This window comes from Agelaius phoeniceus, chromosome 9 (genome assembly GCF_051311805.1).
Source record: "Agelaius phoeniceus isolate bAgePho1 chromosome 9, bAgePho1.hap1, whole genome shotgun sequence".
Taxonomy (NCBI): domain Eukaryota; kingdom Metazoa; phylum Chordata; class Aves; order Passeriformes; family Icteridae; genus Agelaius; species Agelaius phoeniceus.
Genome location: NC_135273.1, coordinates 17,182,968 through 17,197,847, shown reverse-complemented (window position 1 = coordinate 17,197,847; position 14,880 = coordinate 17,182,968). Strand labels below are relative to the sequence as shown.

The window sequence follows — 14,880 nt, the reverse complement described above, 5'->3', positions numbered from 1 at the left end:
GTGGTGCTGTCTCTAACCTCCCTAGCACCTTCCTTCTTTCCCAGAGCAAACCCCTTACTTTAATTCGGATTAAGAAAAACCAAAGCCCCTCTGCCCACAGTCCCTTTCACCTCTATAAATAGCTGGGTAGGTCCTGCTGATAGCAGCACGAAGGTGACCAGAGACTTCTTCAGTCTGGGCTTATCATGCTCACCAGGAGACTGCTGCACACTGAGAGCAAGGCCTGCACTCCTGCTGCACTCCTGTGCTCCTACTGGTCCCAGTTTTTCTGCCAGAGGATCTCAATTCGCACTCCCAAGACTTTCATTTAGCAACAAGTACAAGAGAAATAAAGCATATGTAATTTTCAGCTTTCCACATCTGTCGGCAGATGTGCAAATTCCTTTCTTCTCTAATTATAGTTGATAGCATTGATGTCTGGTGACTGTGGGAGTGAAAAGATACTGCTTTATACATTGCTACAAAATTAGCAGAAGTATTAAAACAAAATTATTGTGCAGATTGTGAGGCAAAACAATTTTAACAATACAAAGCTCATAAATTGCAACACAGACTTCATCTGCCCTCAGAGGTGAAGAAGTCCTGGCTTGCAGACATTTCACAAACTTCATCATCAGCCAGAAAGCATTGTGGAAATAATTGCTCTTATCACAAGCTGTATCTCCCTTGGATAACTTAACAGACAGGCTGGTGCAGAGCTTTTCATGTGGAAGCTGCCCCTTCTATAGGGGACTGGCACTTGAGCAGGAGGGCAACGCTGCCTGGGACATTTCCAGACAAGGCATCAGCAGTGTGAGCAGCACAGCCAGGCATGCAGCCCTCTCTGTCCTTCATGAGCCCTTCATTTGACACTTCTTAGCTTACCTTTGTCACAGGCAAGATTCATAAATATCCAAGTGCCAGTGCAGAGCTACCCATAACTTAAAAATACTGTGACACTCAGCCCAGTACTGGTAATCACAGGCAAGTCCAATGACCTTAATGATGACCACCAGAAATATTTTTGCAGGCCTGACAGAGCTGAGAAGAATCTCTCACCCATGCAGTGCCTGTTGTTATTAGTGCTTCATGCTTCTGCAGTTCTGTCTGTGTGTAGGGACTCCGCTGAGAGCAGTTCCTTTGCTGTTTGGAGGTGGAGGGTCCATTGCTGAATAGGGAGGGTCTGCCTTCACCCCCAAAATGTGCCTGTGCTGGGGGCCAACAGCACTCCAGCTGAGGCAACAGCATGGGATGGGTGGCTGAGGGCAGTTGTATGCTGTGGGAACCAGGTATTATCCCAGGGATTCAGTGGAGAGCACACTGTTAGACCCTGTGCTTAGTTCTCAATGTTTTTCTCACTCTCAGGAAGCAACTGTTTACACCATTATGACATGAAATGTTTTTAAAGCCATATCAGTGCACAAGGGGATCCTTCTGGTTTTGCTGCTATGTGTTCCCTTGGAGACTCCTGGATGGCAACTTACACAAAAACAAGTCTGTCTCTCAATAGAGCATACCTCCCCTTAAAGGCCCTCCTTAACATACTTAAAATAGCCAAACATTTCTGATAACTACGTTCACTAGCTACATGAAGAAGCCAAAAGGACATATTTGATCCATGATGAACTGCTATATTCAGCTGTATAAAAATATCTTCCATTCCTAAGTAATTTCCAGAGCCAGGTCCAATTCCTGCAGCAGGAGGGAATGGGAAGAGCAAAGAGTTTGCAGAAAACACAAAAACGCTAGGGATCGTATTCTGTACATTGGTGGGGGTTTTATCCACAAAAAGCACTGGAAAGAGTTGAGGCTTCATAAGCTGAGCAGGTAGTGAACAATTTATATAAAAGCACTTATTTATACAAGGACACCTAGACTGACCAGTTTAAAGTTCATTTACATATGACCACACTTGTGAAGATGCAGCCACAACTCTGACAGCAACATCTCAACCTTTAAGCATTTCCACTGAATTCCATACCTGATTATAGTGTGAGTAACTTCCCCTGAAACCTGATAATTTACAACAGAGTGTGCATGTCTGGTTTTAAAAAAATCAGCCCAAGACTAACCCTAGTTCACCTTCTTTGCCCATCTCAAACACTCACTCTGAACACATACTGCCTGCAATGACTTTATCCAGTCATTTGCTATTTATGGTATTATGGCATGTGTATGCAATGTTTTAGTGAGTTTTTTGTTACTGGAGCATTGTTTTGCACTAAAGAATGAAGCTGGCTTTGTTCACAGTGAGTTAATAGCACAACTTAATGACACAGAATAGCATGAGGTACTCAAAGGCAAGTACACATTTAAACAGTTCACTCATTAAATTCTTGTCGAGCTTCAAAAGACACTGAGACTTTAGAAAGGCAGAAACCTGCTTTTGTTACAGGAAAGATGAAAGAACTTGGAGTATATAAAGGAAATAATGAGAAGATTCAAAAACATCCCATCCTGTGTGTAGAATCAATATTTGAAAACACTCCATGTTCTAAACCAGCTCTTTGAAAATCATTTCCTCTCCTTATTCGCTTCCAGAAACTGAACTCAGATGTTTCTATTTCTCTTTGAAAGCCTGATAACATGTTTTGTAGGAACGGGTCTTCTGAGATTTTCTTTCATATTTCTTTCTGATCTGTAAATACTAAAGAAAATAACTTCTGAGGATATATTGAATATTCCTGATCCTAACCACAAGTAGTACTGCAAGAAGAGAGCATGCAAGCTATAATAGAAATATCAAATCCTGCTCAAAACCTCGGTCAATGTTCATCTCAGTGTTTAAGCTGATCTGTTCTATGTGGATGAACATTATTTGTGAGACAGAAAGAATATTTGGATGAATAAAAATTGGGAACTGAACAAGAAAGAATAATAAGTTTCAAAATTTAAAAATACTTGGAACATGCAGAATGAAAAACCCACCAGCTTTATACCAGGGTACACAAGTGGAAAAAAAAAATATTCTCACTCATACTTCTGGAAAGCTTGTATTGTTGTAGGGAGGTCACCACTCATGGTGCAACACGGCTGCACAGGGCTTGTCCTCCACAAAAAAGAAGAGACTTTAAAAGGTCACTGTCCTGAATGCCTTAAAAAAGACATGTCTGGACTCTCCATTCAGGCCTACCTAATTTCCACTGCTGAACCATTCTGGCCCACTCAGAGTATGCTTGAGACCACTGACACATGTGTGCCCATCTCAGCAATGTTTTCTGTGTCCATTCAGATTACAGAAAAGCCTTCTAGTTTCATAACTATTCATTTATGGAATATCCATTCAATTCAGATTACAGAAAAGCCTTCTAGTTTCATGACTATTCATTTATGGAATATCCATTCAATTCTATGCCCATTTAAGAGGTGAAATATTAATGGAGGAAAGTCTCCTGAAACCACTACAGCAACAGCGTAAAATTATGGAGCAGCAACCAAAGCATTAAAAAATAAAAGAAAAATATGTGCAGTAACATCTGTTGAGGTATCAGAGTTCCTTCCTTCCTTTCCAGCTAACGTGAGAAGCTGGAATTGGTTGGTTGTTAGTAAAAGAGAAAATTGTTGCACGTCTATTGACAATTTCATTTCTTATGATAAGGTATATCTATGAATATATTTGTTTTCAAAATTCCTGCTCCTGGTCTGCCACTCTACAGAGGCTGGTATTCTCCTTAAAAATCCAGCAATCTATGATAGTAGAAGAGCCTTGTTATAGCTGTGGTGGCTAAGGAGCTGAAAAGCATGAGATTTGAGAATAAAAGGAGTCACCCCTCTCTGATTCTGCATCAGGGAAAAGCTGAAGTGATAGTAGAAGGAATGAGTAGTGGGAAAGAAACAGAGGCTTATTGTCAAGTTGCTGCATGACTGGGGGAGAAAACAGTGCATGACCATCCTTTCACTGCCAGCACCGCTTCCAAACAGGCAGGAATTGAGTTTTCATTCTTCTGCAGCAGCAGCTGCTCAGCCAAACACATGACTTTGGGCACAAGGTCAGTAATGCTTTGATTTCTTTATGATCCAAAACTGGTGAAGCTTCATGGGAGCTGCAAAAGATGGTATGAAACCTGAGCTTGAGGAGTTGCTTTACTATTTGGGAATAAATGTATTTTGTGTTGTTTTGCTTGTAGGTAGGTGAAAGTATGGCATTTTCTCACAAGATTCCTTGTGACTAAAGAGATTCAGGCCTGGCTCACCTAGCCTGAATTTAGGTAGCTCTGGGACAGCTGAAGAGGTATGGGAAGATGGCAAGTGAGACAATCAGAAAGTGGTGACTTTAAACCAAAAGAAAGGGTGTTAGATCAGTAAAACAAAGGTCTCTAAATGCCCCTTTTCTACAAAAGGAGCTACGCATTTTCAACACACAGATTGTACCAGAATGCAGTGCTAGGAAGTTAGTGTATAAATTGTGGTTCTGTGACGAGAAAAAAACATGCTATTCATATTATTTGGGGGGAAAATCATTTAAAAGTCTTCTTGAGTAGGAAAACAATAAATGCAATAGATATTTGGCTGAATCAGTCTGACTGAAAGATCTGTCACTGGGACTACAGGAGTTTAGGTGTGGCCTCTGGGGAGTTATACAGTGTAGAGAAGATGCTAATACAAACACTGCATTTTCTTTGAGCCAGGAGTATGTAGGTCTTCACAGACAGTGCTATATGTGTGCCTCTAAGCAGGACAGCCACCTCCCAGGGGTTTTTTGTTCCTTTCTTGCTTAACAAAACTGGATCCTGGTCCCTGCACTCAGTCTCCACTTAGCATTACATTTAGCAAAGTGTTCTTTTCCTCTATCCATCCTCATCCTATGGAGTGGATGCATTTTGTCATCAAGCATATTTGTATCAATTTTGACAATATAAAGAACTGCTTTATTTAGGTTCCTAAGTTTTTACTTAAATGATAAATATTTTTTTTAATTTGAAATTATTTTTATTTTTTCACTAACTATCCAACAACTTGGTTATCTCCACTTTGAAATCTTCACTGTGACAATGACTAATTTACTTACGAGTTACCCAATAACTCAGTTTCACAGAGGTAACCAGAAATGTTTCCAAATTCACCTACAGATCAAATGCAGTGAAATTCAAATTGAGTGAAGTTCATTTCTCCAGAAGCTTTGCTCCTTTTCTTGTATTCATTGATACTTTTGCCTTGATCAAGAGCAGCATCCCCACCCAAACCTTAGCAGAGAGTCCAGGTTGCTGCCCAACGCCCTCAGACAGGTGTTTGAAGTCAGCTTCGTTCCATTTAATTAACAAGTAGGGAGTACCAGACTGGCTCCATTCATTATTAGACAGCACTTTCCTCATCAGAAAAATACAGAACCTGTCTGGATGCAAGTACAGAGGAGGACTGCTGACAGATTAATATATTGGATTTTGCAGGGAGAAGATATGGCTGTTTGTTGCTGTGATATATTTGTTTCAGAGAGTTACTTATTCAGAAGAACTAAGAAGAATGAAGAGAGCTATGGATCCTGAAGCCTTTATGAGTATTGTAAGTTGGTTGATGGAGTGACCTGAGGATGGATGGTATGCATGACTAACAGCAGAGAGGTTTCTACATGTTAGAAATAACAGAGTAGATAAGTTGCCTTTATTTAACCTATCCTCTCTAGTCACTGTATCTACTACTGCTTTCTCTTCTATTCTCTTCTGCCTGCATGTGTAACAGCCCATCTTTTCTCTGGTAGAAATTAAAGCAAATAGTAAATCTCCAGACCTGTTTTCCTTTTAAATATCAATTACCAGCTTGCTATTGCTGGCACTGCCTGCCTATCTGAAAGAATGACTATCTGGAATGTCAGCATTTCATCAGCAATGAAGTCTGTAAACAACTAGTGGTGACCAGCAGAGACCAGAAATGGCCAGCTTTTCAGAAAAACACCTCTTGCCAAGAAAGCTTGTGTAGGACTTTCATTGTTTGTTAAAATCTTGGAGGTTCTGTCCTGCATGGCAAAACACATTGAGTAATTCTCTGAGTACAAGTTATAAAAACCAATACTCTTTTGTAACAAAACAGATGGAATGTTACAGGTCAAAAGTAATATTTACTTCAGAGCTTAAGATGGGCTGTGCTAGTTTCTCTTGCAACTGGGCAAATGCCTGATTTTTTTTTTTCCATAATGTAGTCAGCTTTTCAGCAGTGCTCACTGCATCTATGCTGTTCAGCAAACCACAGTTGTGAAGCTGTCTGGATTCCTCTGAATGTAGTTTAAATAAGCTGGTCCCAGGCTGAAATCAGAAGCATTGCACCCACACAGCCACATACCTCATCTCAGCTCATAAAGTCCTGCTATGAGCTTATAGGGATTCTTATATCACCAGAATGCAAGGGCTTGTGATGATTGAATGGCAGGAGTGTAATACAGGTTTTATATGACATATTTTAACCAGGTAGTAAAGCCCTAGATATAATATAAAGAAAAAAGGAAATTTGTTGTTGCTTTAGGATTACATACATTCAGATGCTTAATGTATGTAGGTTAAATCCCCAGCTGTACCTGCTTTCTAACATTCCTTCATTGTGACTGTCTTAATATATATTAAATGGACTTGTGCAAACAAATGCATTTGTGCCTTCTCTCCTAGAATGAGCTCATTACTTACAAAGGGTACCCCAGTGAGGAGTATGAAGTGATGACAGAAGATGGTTATACCATTACCATTAACAGAATCCCTTATGGTACTCAGAATCAAGGAAGCCCAGGTACAGTTATTTAATATGACACAACACCAGTGTAAATAAGGCATATTCTCAAAAGAGACAACTCATATTTTTAAAACATCCACCAAAGCTTGTATATATGAGTGAAATTTTAGTAGAGTTCTGGCTGCCCTGAACAACCAGCAAGATCAATAGAATTAATGTCAAGCACCTATTTATAATAAAAATCCACCACAGTATTAAGCATATGCTTCCTAGTAAGAGTTGATGAGTAAAACTTTTTAAAAATTAAAAATAGGATAAAGGTTGCCTAATCAACCTGTTTTGCAAAAGCTTTTCCAGCTTCTAATTTTGCTTTGCTTTTGCTTACACCTGGTTAGTATCAGTGTCTGATTCATATTTTGGGTAAAGGAAATCTCTGAAAACAATGCCACACCTTCATCTCCCTATCAGTGCTGAGAATCTCAAGCTGATGTGTCTGACTGTACAAACAATGACCAGAGGGTGCCAAGTTAGTTTGCTGTGCTGTCAGGCAGATCTTTCCATCAATTCTTTCAGAAGCTTAGAAGTTGCCTCTTACAGAAAGAGGGGTTTTGTTCTTATGATTTGTTGATTCAGGAAAAAATCCCAGTATTGAATATGAGACAATAATGTCTCTGAACAACCAGGAAATGAAAAGATAAAAACAATTATGAACTGTTTTGGTTTTGTTTTATTTTTCAGCTTCAAGACCTGTTGTGTTTCTCCAGCATGGATTATTGGGAGATGCTCGTAACTGGGTCACAAACCTGCCCAACAACAGCTTGGGCTTCCTGCTAGCTGATGCTGGATTTGATGTTTGGATGGGAAATAGCAGAGGGAATCGCTGGTCAAGAAAACACCAGAAGTATTCCATTGATCAAGATGAATTCTGGGCTTTCAGGTAGACAGAACCACTGAAGGGTATATCCATTGCCCATCCTTCCATATTTATTTCAGATGGCTAAATCAGGGATTTACATATGCTACTTTTTAATAAGCATTCTTCATATCTGCTTTTGCTGAGGTGCCCCTATAAAAGCATGTGAACTGTAATAGTAATGGAGACAACTTTAATTACTGCTTGATCAGGTTCCTCAAACTAGAGGCACAGCAGCAGAACGACTCAGAGGAACCTGCCTAGGCCATCTCCAAGCCATTCCTCAGCCCTGGAGCCAGTTTTAGCAGCTACTTAGAAACACTAGTCTGTGTAATACAATAACCCCAAAAAAATCTTGAGTAGTATCTTCCATATCCAGTGCCAGAAAAACAAAGAACTAGGAACAATTGAATGATTCACTAAATCAGTCAGACTGTTTCTTTGCTGACAAGCTATTAATAAAAATGTGAATTTAATTTAATGTCTGGGTTTTAATTTATGTATGCCTCTCTTTAAATCTCCTGACTGCAGTTTTGATGAGATGGCAAAGTTTGATCTTCCAGCAGCAATAAATTTCATTTTGGAGAAAACGGGACAGGAAAAGTTGTACTATATTGGCTATTCACAAGGTACTACCATTGGTAAGTTACACACAAGAGAGGAATTCTTCCAGAAAACAGGACTAAAATGTGATTTAAGATACTGAGCTACTGAATGTACTTGAAGTTTTCATTAACTCTTTGTAGTTGTGAACTACTGTGTTAGTATAAGCAATTTTCAACATGTAGGCAGTTAAAATTTATTATAAAGATTGTGAAGCATAATGGATCAAATGCACTGCTGCTGGAAATCTGTCAACTAAGAATTAATCTGGAAAATGTTGTGCATGGGCCATGCAAATTGTTTCTATCCAAGATGCAAGGGTGTGCCCAACAGCAGCTGGTCAGTTCACCAAAATAAACAAAACAGGAAGATGAGAGTACAGAAAAAGAAGTTGGCCAGTTTGGACCAGAGGTAGGCATAAAAAAAGAAAATACAAAATTAGATTGACTGGAAGAAAAATGACTTTTCCTCACAATAGTATAAGAAATACATGAATGTACATCAGAAATGTACATCCATTTTTAATCAAGTCTGGAAGAAAGCTGCAAAATATAGAAAGAAATTTCTCTGAATAGGGGAAAAAGTCTACAAGCTGGTAACTTATGGAAAGGAGGGATTTAATACAAATCTAGTTTGGACCATAGTCTCTGAACAACTAACATGGTTACTTATAAATTGAAAGTGCAGAGTATATATTAATACTGAAAACAGTCTATTGCAAAAATATGGGGGTTTAACTCCTTTTTTTTATTTTTTTTCCAGCTTTCATTGCGTTTTCAACCATGCCAGAGCTGGCTCAAAAAATCAAACTCTTCTTTGCATTGGCACCTGTCACTGCTATTAAGTACGCTAAAGGCCCAGCAACAAAACTCCTCTACCTTCCTGAGAAAATGCTCAGGGTGTGTGATGTCTTGGTTTCCACTGTTTAACCATATACTTGTTTGTTCAGCTCTTAAAATGGATAAATACAAAGTATGGGGCTTTGTGAAGTTGACTTGTTTGCATGTGGGCAGGTTTACCTTGTGGTGAGAGTTCAGACAGGGCAATAAGAAAAGCTTTCAGTCCAAGGCAACAGTGCAGCACAGGGACAGGTCACCCAGAGAGGTACAGAGATGCAGATCCTTAAAGGTTTCCAAGATTCCTTCAGGCAAAGCCACTGATATAAAAGTTTAAACTATGAATTGGACTTAATTTAAGGTATCTCTTCATTAAAAGTGGTGTAACTCAGATTGAGTAATGCCCAAGCGGGCTGATGCAATGGAAAACCAAGTAATTTCTCACTTGTTTGTGGGAACATCATCTGACAAGTGGAGAAAAGGCGAGTAAGAACCACTGAAATTGATGGAGAACTGTGTAAATTCCCAAATTATTGTGACCCTTGTATTTCACAGGGTATGCTTGGCAACAGAGAATTCCTTCCCCAGACTGAGTGTCTAACAAAGATAATAGCCCCTGTCTGCAGCTACCAAGCTTTTGCCAGGCTTTGTAGAAGTGTCTTCTTCAATCTGGGTGGCTGTAACCTGAAAAACATTGATGTGGTACGTATAACTTTTATCAGCTCTTCTGGGAGTTTAAGCTTATGCTCCTCAAATTCACCTTCTATCCTGTAGTGTGAATCCTGAATTTCTGTTAGTATCACATTGCAGGGAATAGTCCCCACTACTGGACAGCAGTATCTGCTGATTGCCCTTCTCTAGCAGGGAACCACTGCCCTCAGAAGAGCATTTGGCACCAGTTCTGCAGTTGACAGCTGCTCAGAGCGCCCCAGAATTCTGCAATCTGCCATCTGACAGACCTCACCCAGGGCACCATATCCTGGTCCATACTGTGGCTACTGGTCTCATCAGAGATATTTCACATGCTGGCACACTGAAAAAGAAGAAATTAAAAGTCTACCAAGCTTCATGTTTTCACTTTGCAACACAGAAAGGAACACACATATTCCTCCTTGTTCTCGTTCTCCAAGCCTTGGGCCATCAGGGTAGGAGAGTATTAGGATGTACCTGAGCACCTCATGCTATGTTCAGCTGTAGGTCAGATCATCTGGGAGTCAAAATTTTGCTCCTGCATTTTTCAAAAAATGTCTCAGAAAGTGCTCACTGAGGAAGGATCCCACAGCAGCTTGCTAAGAAACCCCTGCAGTACTAGGGTGTGTTTTATTTCAAATATTTGTGCATTCATCAGGAAATTGCATTTCTCTTTGCTGTTCATCCAACAGTGATCCTCTCTCACACAGAATCTGATACAGAATTCTGAAAAAAACCCATATAGATTGGGGTCTAAATTGCTGGCTTTCTATTCATTCCTTCTCACCTGTAGATTCTTTTAGATTCTTAGTCATCCTCGAAAATGCTCTGGTTAGGGATTGCTCTTTCCATGCTACTCCTAATCTGACATACTGCCACATGTGAAGTAAATCTGAGTGAGTCTCCAATCATGCCACTCCAATTTCTGTTGGTTTAATTGATACATGACACTGCTGTAGCATATCTTTTGATGTACCTCTGCATAGAAGGAAAGAAGAGAATGATCACTGAATGTTCTCTTTCAGAACCGAATCAACGTGTATATTGCCCAAACCTCTGCTGGAACTTCTGTGCAGAACATAGTCCACTGGAGTCAGGTATGAACATAGTCCACTGGAGTCAGGTATGAACATAGTCCACTGGAGTGAGTCAGGTCTGAGCAATCCCCTGAAAGATAAGATAGGTACTCACCTTGAGATGAGTAGAGAGGTAAGAGCCAGCTGTGAAGCCACTGCCAACTTCTTGGGAAGACATGCAACTTGTGAATTGAAACTGAAAATTCAGTTCAGAACACTATTTTTCATTGCTCCTTCTTTTGCCAGCAGGATGGAAATGCCCAGTGTGATACAGGTACATTTGAAGCCAACAATGAAGTGCTGCATTTGAGTGAAAATATGTAGGCTGGAAGCTGTGTGTGCAGGTGTACACATCACTCTTCTTATTGGGTATCTGGTATACCTTTTATGAATGATGTCCACAGTTTGTAGGGAGTTTACCTTAAATTAGTCATGTTTCCAATGTGCTGTCAAGAAATGAGCAGGATTTTGGCTGCCACATAAATTGTCACATTTTACTATTAAAACCTTGTAGTTTCTTCTCTCGCTTTCAAGGCTGTCAGTGTCTGGACAGCAGTAGAACCATAAATAATAAATACTTTATTTAGTAGACTGCTTATATCCCTTACCTACAAGGTACTGCCATAGTACCTCTCCAGCAGCAGTGCTGATGGGAGCTGCCTTTCTGTCCTTGGGCTCACACTCTGAGGATCCAAGGTTTGCTGGCAGCACCATGGGCTCTGGAGCAGCACTGGAAGCAACTGTGAGCACACAGAATTTGCAGGAGTGTTTGTGCCCTTTTCAGCAAAGCAAACACACAGATATGTCTGAGTGACATCTGCACAGGCACTTACTCAAAATAACATTATACTTTAGGCTGTGAGATTCCATTAGATAGTAGGTTTGAATAAATTGCTTTTGTAACCACGACCTAGACCTCCTTCTGTAAAGAAAAAGGGTTACAAAAGCAGAGTGGGGGGAGTTCTGCAAATTGATTCAGATGTAATTCAGCATCTAACCACAGAATACAAGCATAAGCATGCAGAAGTAATACTCCTAAGTCCTCGTAGTCCTTACTGTCATTACAACTAAAGGAGCTAACAGAATTTCAATACTAAGATTCCGGTGAAGGTGTCTCTCAGAGTAAGAGCAGCTCATGTTGTAGGTGAAGCCAAGAAGGGGAAGAACTAAAACCAGTAATTTCTGTATTCAAAATAGAGTGGGAAGAGAAAACATAAGATGGAACCACTCACAGAGCTGAGTGTTGGCAACATGACTGTAAGAACAGGACAAGGCAGTAGCACTGAGATGAATTTGCTGACAGCAGCTGTTAGCAGCAGTTTTACAAACTTGAACAAATTGCCTGCAAGGACATCCTTGGGTCTCTCTGCAGAAGATGTGAATTTCTTTCATTATGACAAAAACATCTGACTCTTTTCACATTTTGACACTTCTAATGAATTTACTATCGGCTCTTTCATAGCTCTTAGAAGAACTTCTGTTGGGGCTTTAGATTGGAGCCAGAGGCTCATCAGGGAAAGAACACACAAACTTCCCAAATGATGGCTTTATAACTACCCTTCTCTTGTTCATCCTCTTAGGAGGCCCGCTCGGGGAAGTTCCAAGCTTATGACTGGGGCAGTTCAAAGAAGAACATGGAAAAATACCAACAGGTATGTCATGGTGAAGCAACCTTGGACAGCACAGAAACACACAGGAAGAGAGCAAGGACGTGGTAGGAGACACATTTTCAGAACATAAGTAAATGAAATTATTATTGCTTTTCAGTTTGGAAGTCAACAGAGAAAGCATGCAAGCACTAGTGGCAATAATACATTTAAAACATTTTAAAAGAAGGAGACAGAGAGGAAGAGAAAAACTTTCCAATGAAATGATCAATACAAATAAGAGGAAGTATGGGCAGAAAAAATAGAAAACCATTTTGAAAAAGAAGAGTACACAGAAAATAACAAAAACATCTTGCGTACTAGTGTAACTGAAACAGATGACAACATTAGGAATAGGAAAACTGGAAAACTAACAAGCACCCCTGGATTCTGGTAGCCAGAGACAAAAGGACTTTGTCCTCAAGCAGACCCTGAGGAGCACCTTTTCCATTCAACAATCTAATCCCATCCTTGACCCTCCTAGCCTGTAGGTCTCCACAGCAGCCTGTCATTACAAGTTTCATGTTTTAATGATGAATTGCATGAAACACAGCTTCCTTTGGTTTGCTTTGAATTTGCTTGCTCCTGGAAAGTCACGGGATGCCTTCTAGGTTTTGTGTTTGGGATAATTACTTACAGTGCTCTTTCTTCATACCATTTGTGGTTGTATAAACCTGTCTCCTGCCCTTGCTCTGGCGTCTCTTTTCCAAACACAGGAGTCCTAAGCTGCTTTCCCTCTCCTCCTACAGAAGCCATTCTATGATCCTTTTCATCCTGGTCACATATTGTATTTTCTCTCTAGCCCCTGTCTCCTGGGACTGAACAGTACTTCAAAAGGACCATGATGGAGGAGGTTTATCCAGAGATATCCTGACATCTCTGCCTAGTTTCAGGTTCCTGCCCTAAAATTCCCATTTGAGAAGGCAAAGACCCAACAATAACTCTTTGTCAGCTCAGGAGGTGTTTTACTTTTGGCTGTGCAATCAGTTGGGTAATCCCTGTGAGCACAGATAGAAAAGGCAAACAAGGGAACTTCCTTCCTCTTTGATTTAGAACACCTCTACTTTGAGCAGTGACAGAAGAAAGCCCCAAATGAATGTTTAAAGTTGCTGTGCTCTCCTGGACACTCATTCCTGTACTGTTTTCCAGACTATTCCTCCTCTCTACAACATAGAAGAGATGACTGTACCAACTGCAGTATGGACTGGGGGACGAGACCTGCTCGCAGATCCCAAGGATGCAGCCATTTTATTGTCCAAAATCAAGAAGCTTAGCTATCACAAGAAGATTCCTGAATGGGCACACCTGGATTTCATCTGGGGATTGGATGCACCTTTACATGTGTACAATGAAATTATTGACCTGATGCAGAAATATCCTTAACCCACAGCCAGAAGCCTGACTCGTTCAACAGAACTTAGATTCACTAGGTACAAAACCTCCCTTCTGTTGCATCTGGAGTCAGGGAAAGGGTTCCTCCTGCACACTACATGTCACTCCAATGCCTTTTGCATCCTGATAGTGCACCTCATGTTTTCTAGCAACCTTGTGGATCTGTAATACTTTTTCAAATTATACATCTTCAATTCTGCAATAACTATACTTTGCTAACAGAAGACAGGGTTTGCTTCCAGCCTACTCTCCTCTCTAGATTGTAACAGTAATGAAAGCACTTCCTTTCTCTGGATACATTCTGTGATTTCTAGATGTTTTCCATTCTTCAGATTATTGCTCAGTTTATTGGGCTGGCAGTTATTTAAAGGCATAGTGTAATCAAAATCTTATTCTAATACTTGTGGTATTGTATAATTTTATTATTAAACAAAAAAGTGAGTTCATTAAAAAAAAAATCACCTCACTCCTGAAAAGAAGATGGTTTGTCTTTGAAACAGGAATGCTCCCTGTTTTCATGAGGAAGAGTAAGGGACAAAAGGTAGACAAACAGAAAATAGTAGCCAGTATCATGGTTCAAGCATGCAGCTGGAAGCTGGGAAACTTGGCTTCAAGACCCACCCTGAACAAGAGAAATCCTTGCTGATTCAATCTTAATCATTTTGGCAATGGCAGCACTTCCATGGGACCATTTATTTCCAAGTTACACCAGCAGAAACCTCACACCTCCTGCTGTTTCACATGAGCTGAGATGATCTAACCTTTGTCAAGGCTCTGAGCAGCCTCTTTGGAGTTTAGACACTAAAATGAGAAGTACCTGAACATTGTTAGAAAGAATTCATTATCTTCATCCCATTTAGAGCACTTTGACCACTACTGGAAAGAGCTGCTTTCAAGGCAGTGCTAAAGAATTATTCATCCTATTAATTTCCTGAGGTAATTATGACTCTACCAATTTTGTTTCAAATAGGTAGTTACTGCACAAAACCACTCAGTTGGAGGGTAACCTCTGTGGTTATTAGATTACAGCATTATAGGTCACCATTCCTCCAAAACAAAGTTCCATTAGCTCTACTGTGGAAAGGAGCACA

The 14,880-nt window shown here is 40.2% G+C and overlaps 1 protein-coding gene across 1 annotated transcript; it reads left to right on the top strand.

Moving 5' to 3' along the window:
• Positions 1-5,383: 5,383 nt before the first annotated feature.
• LOC129122976 (lipase member M-like) lies at positions 5,384-14,179 on the top strand. Its single transcript, XM_054637133.2, has 9 exons — positions 5,384-5,478; positions 6,573-6,690; positions 7,372-7,570; positions 8,078-8,187; positions 8,912-9,048; positions 9,541-9,687; positions 10,701-10,772; positions 12,332-12,403; positions 13,547-14,179. Exons 1-9 carry the CDS (start codon positions 5,440-5,442, stop codon positions 13,778-13,780), a joined length of 1,128 nt encoding a protein of 375 aa, XP_054493108.2. The 5' UTR covers positions 5,384-5,439; the 3' UTR covers positions 13,781-14,179.
• Positions 14,180-14,880: the final 701 nt, after the last annotated feature.

Bases quoted from the DNA above. Each gene is read 5' to 3' on its own strand.
- LOC129122976 (XM_054637133.2), top strand. From the start codon at position 5,440: ATGAAGAGAGCTATGGATCCTGAAGCCTTTATGAGTATT. The intron at 7,571-8,077 runs GTAGACAGAACC...TCCTGACTGCAG, and splicing joins GATGAATTCTGGGCTTTCAG to TTTTGATGAGATGGCAAAGT. The intron at 9,049-9,540 runs GTGTGTGATGTC...TGTATTTCACAG, and splicing joins TTCCTGAGAAAATGCTCAGG to GGTATGCTTGGCAACAGAGA.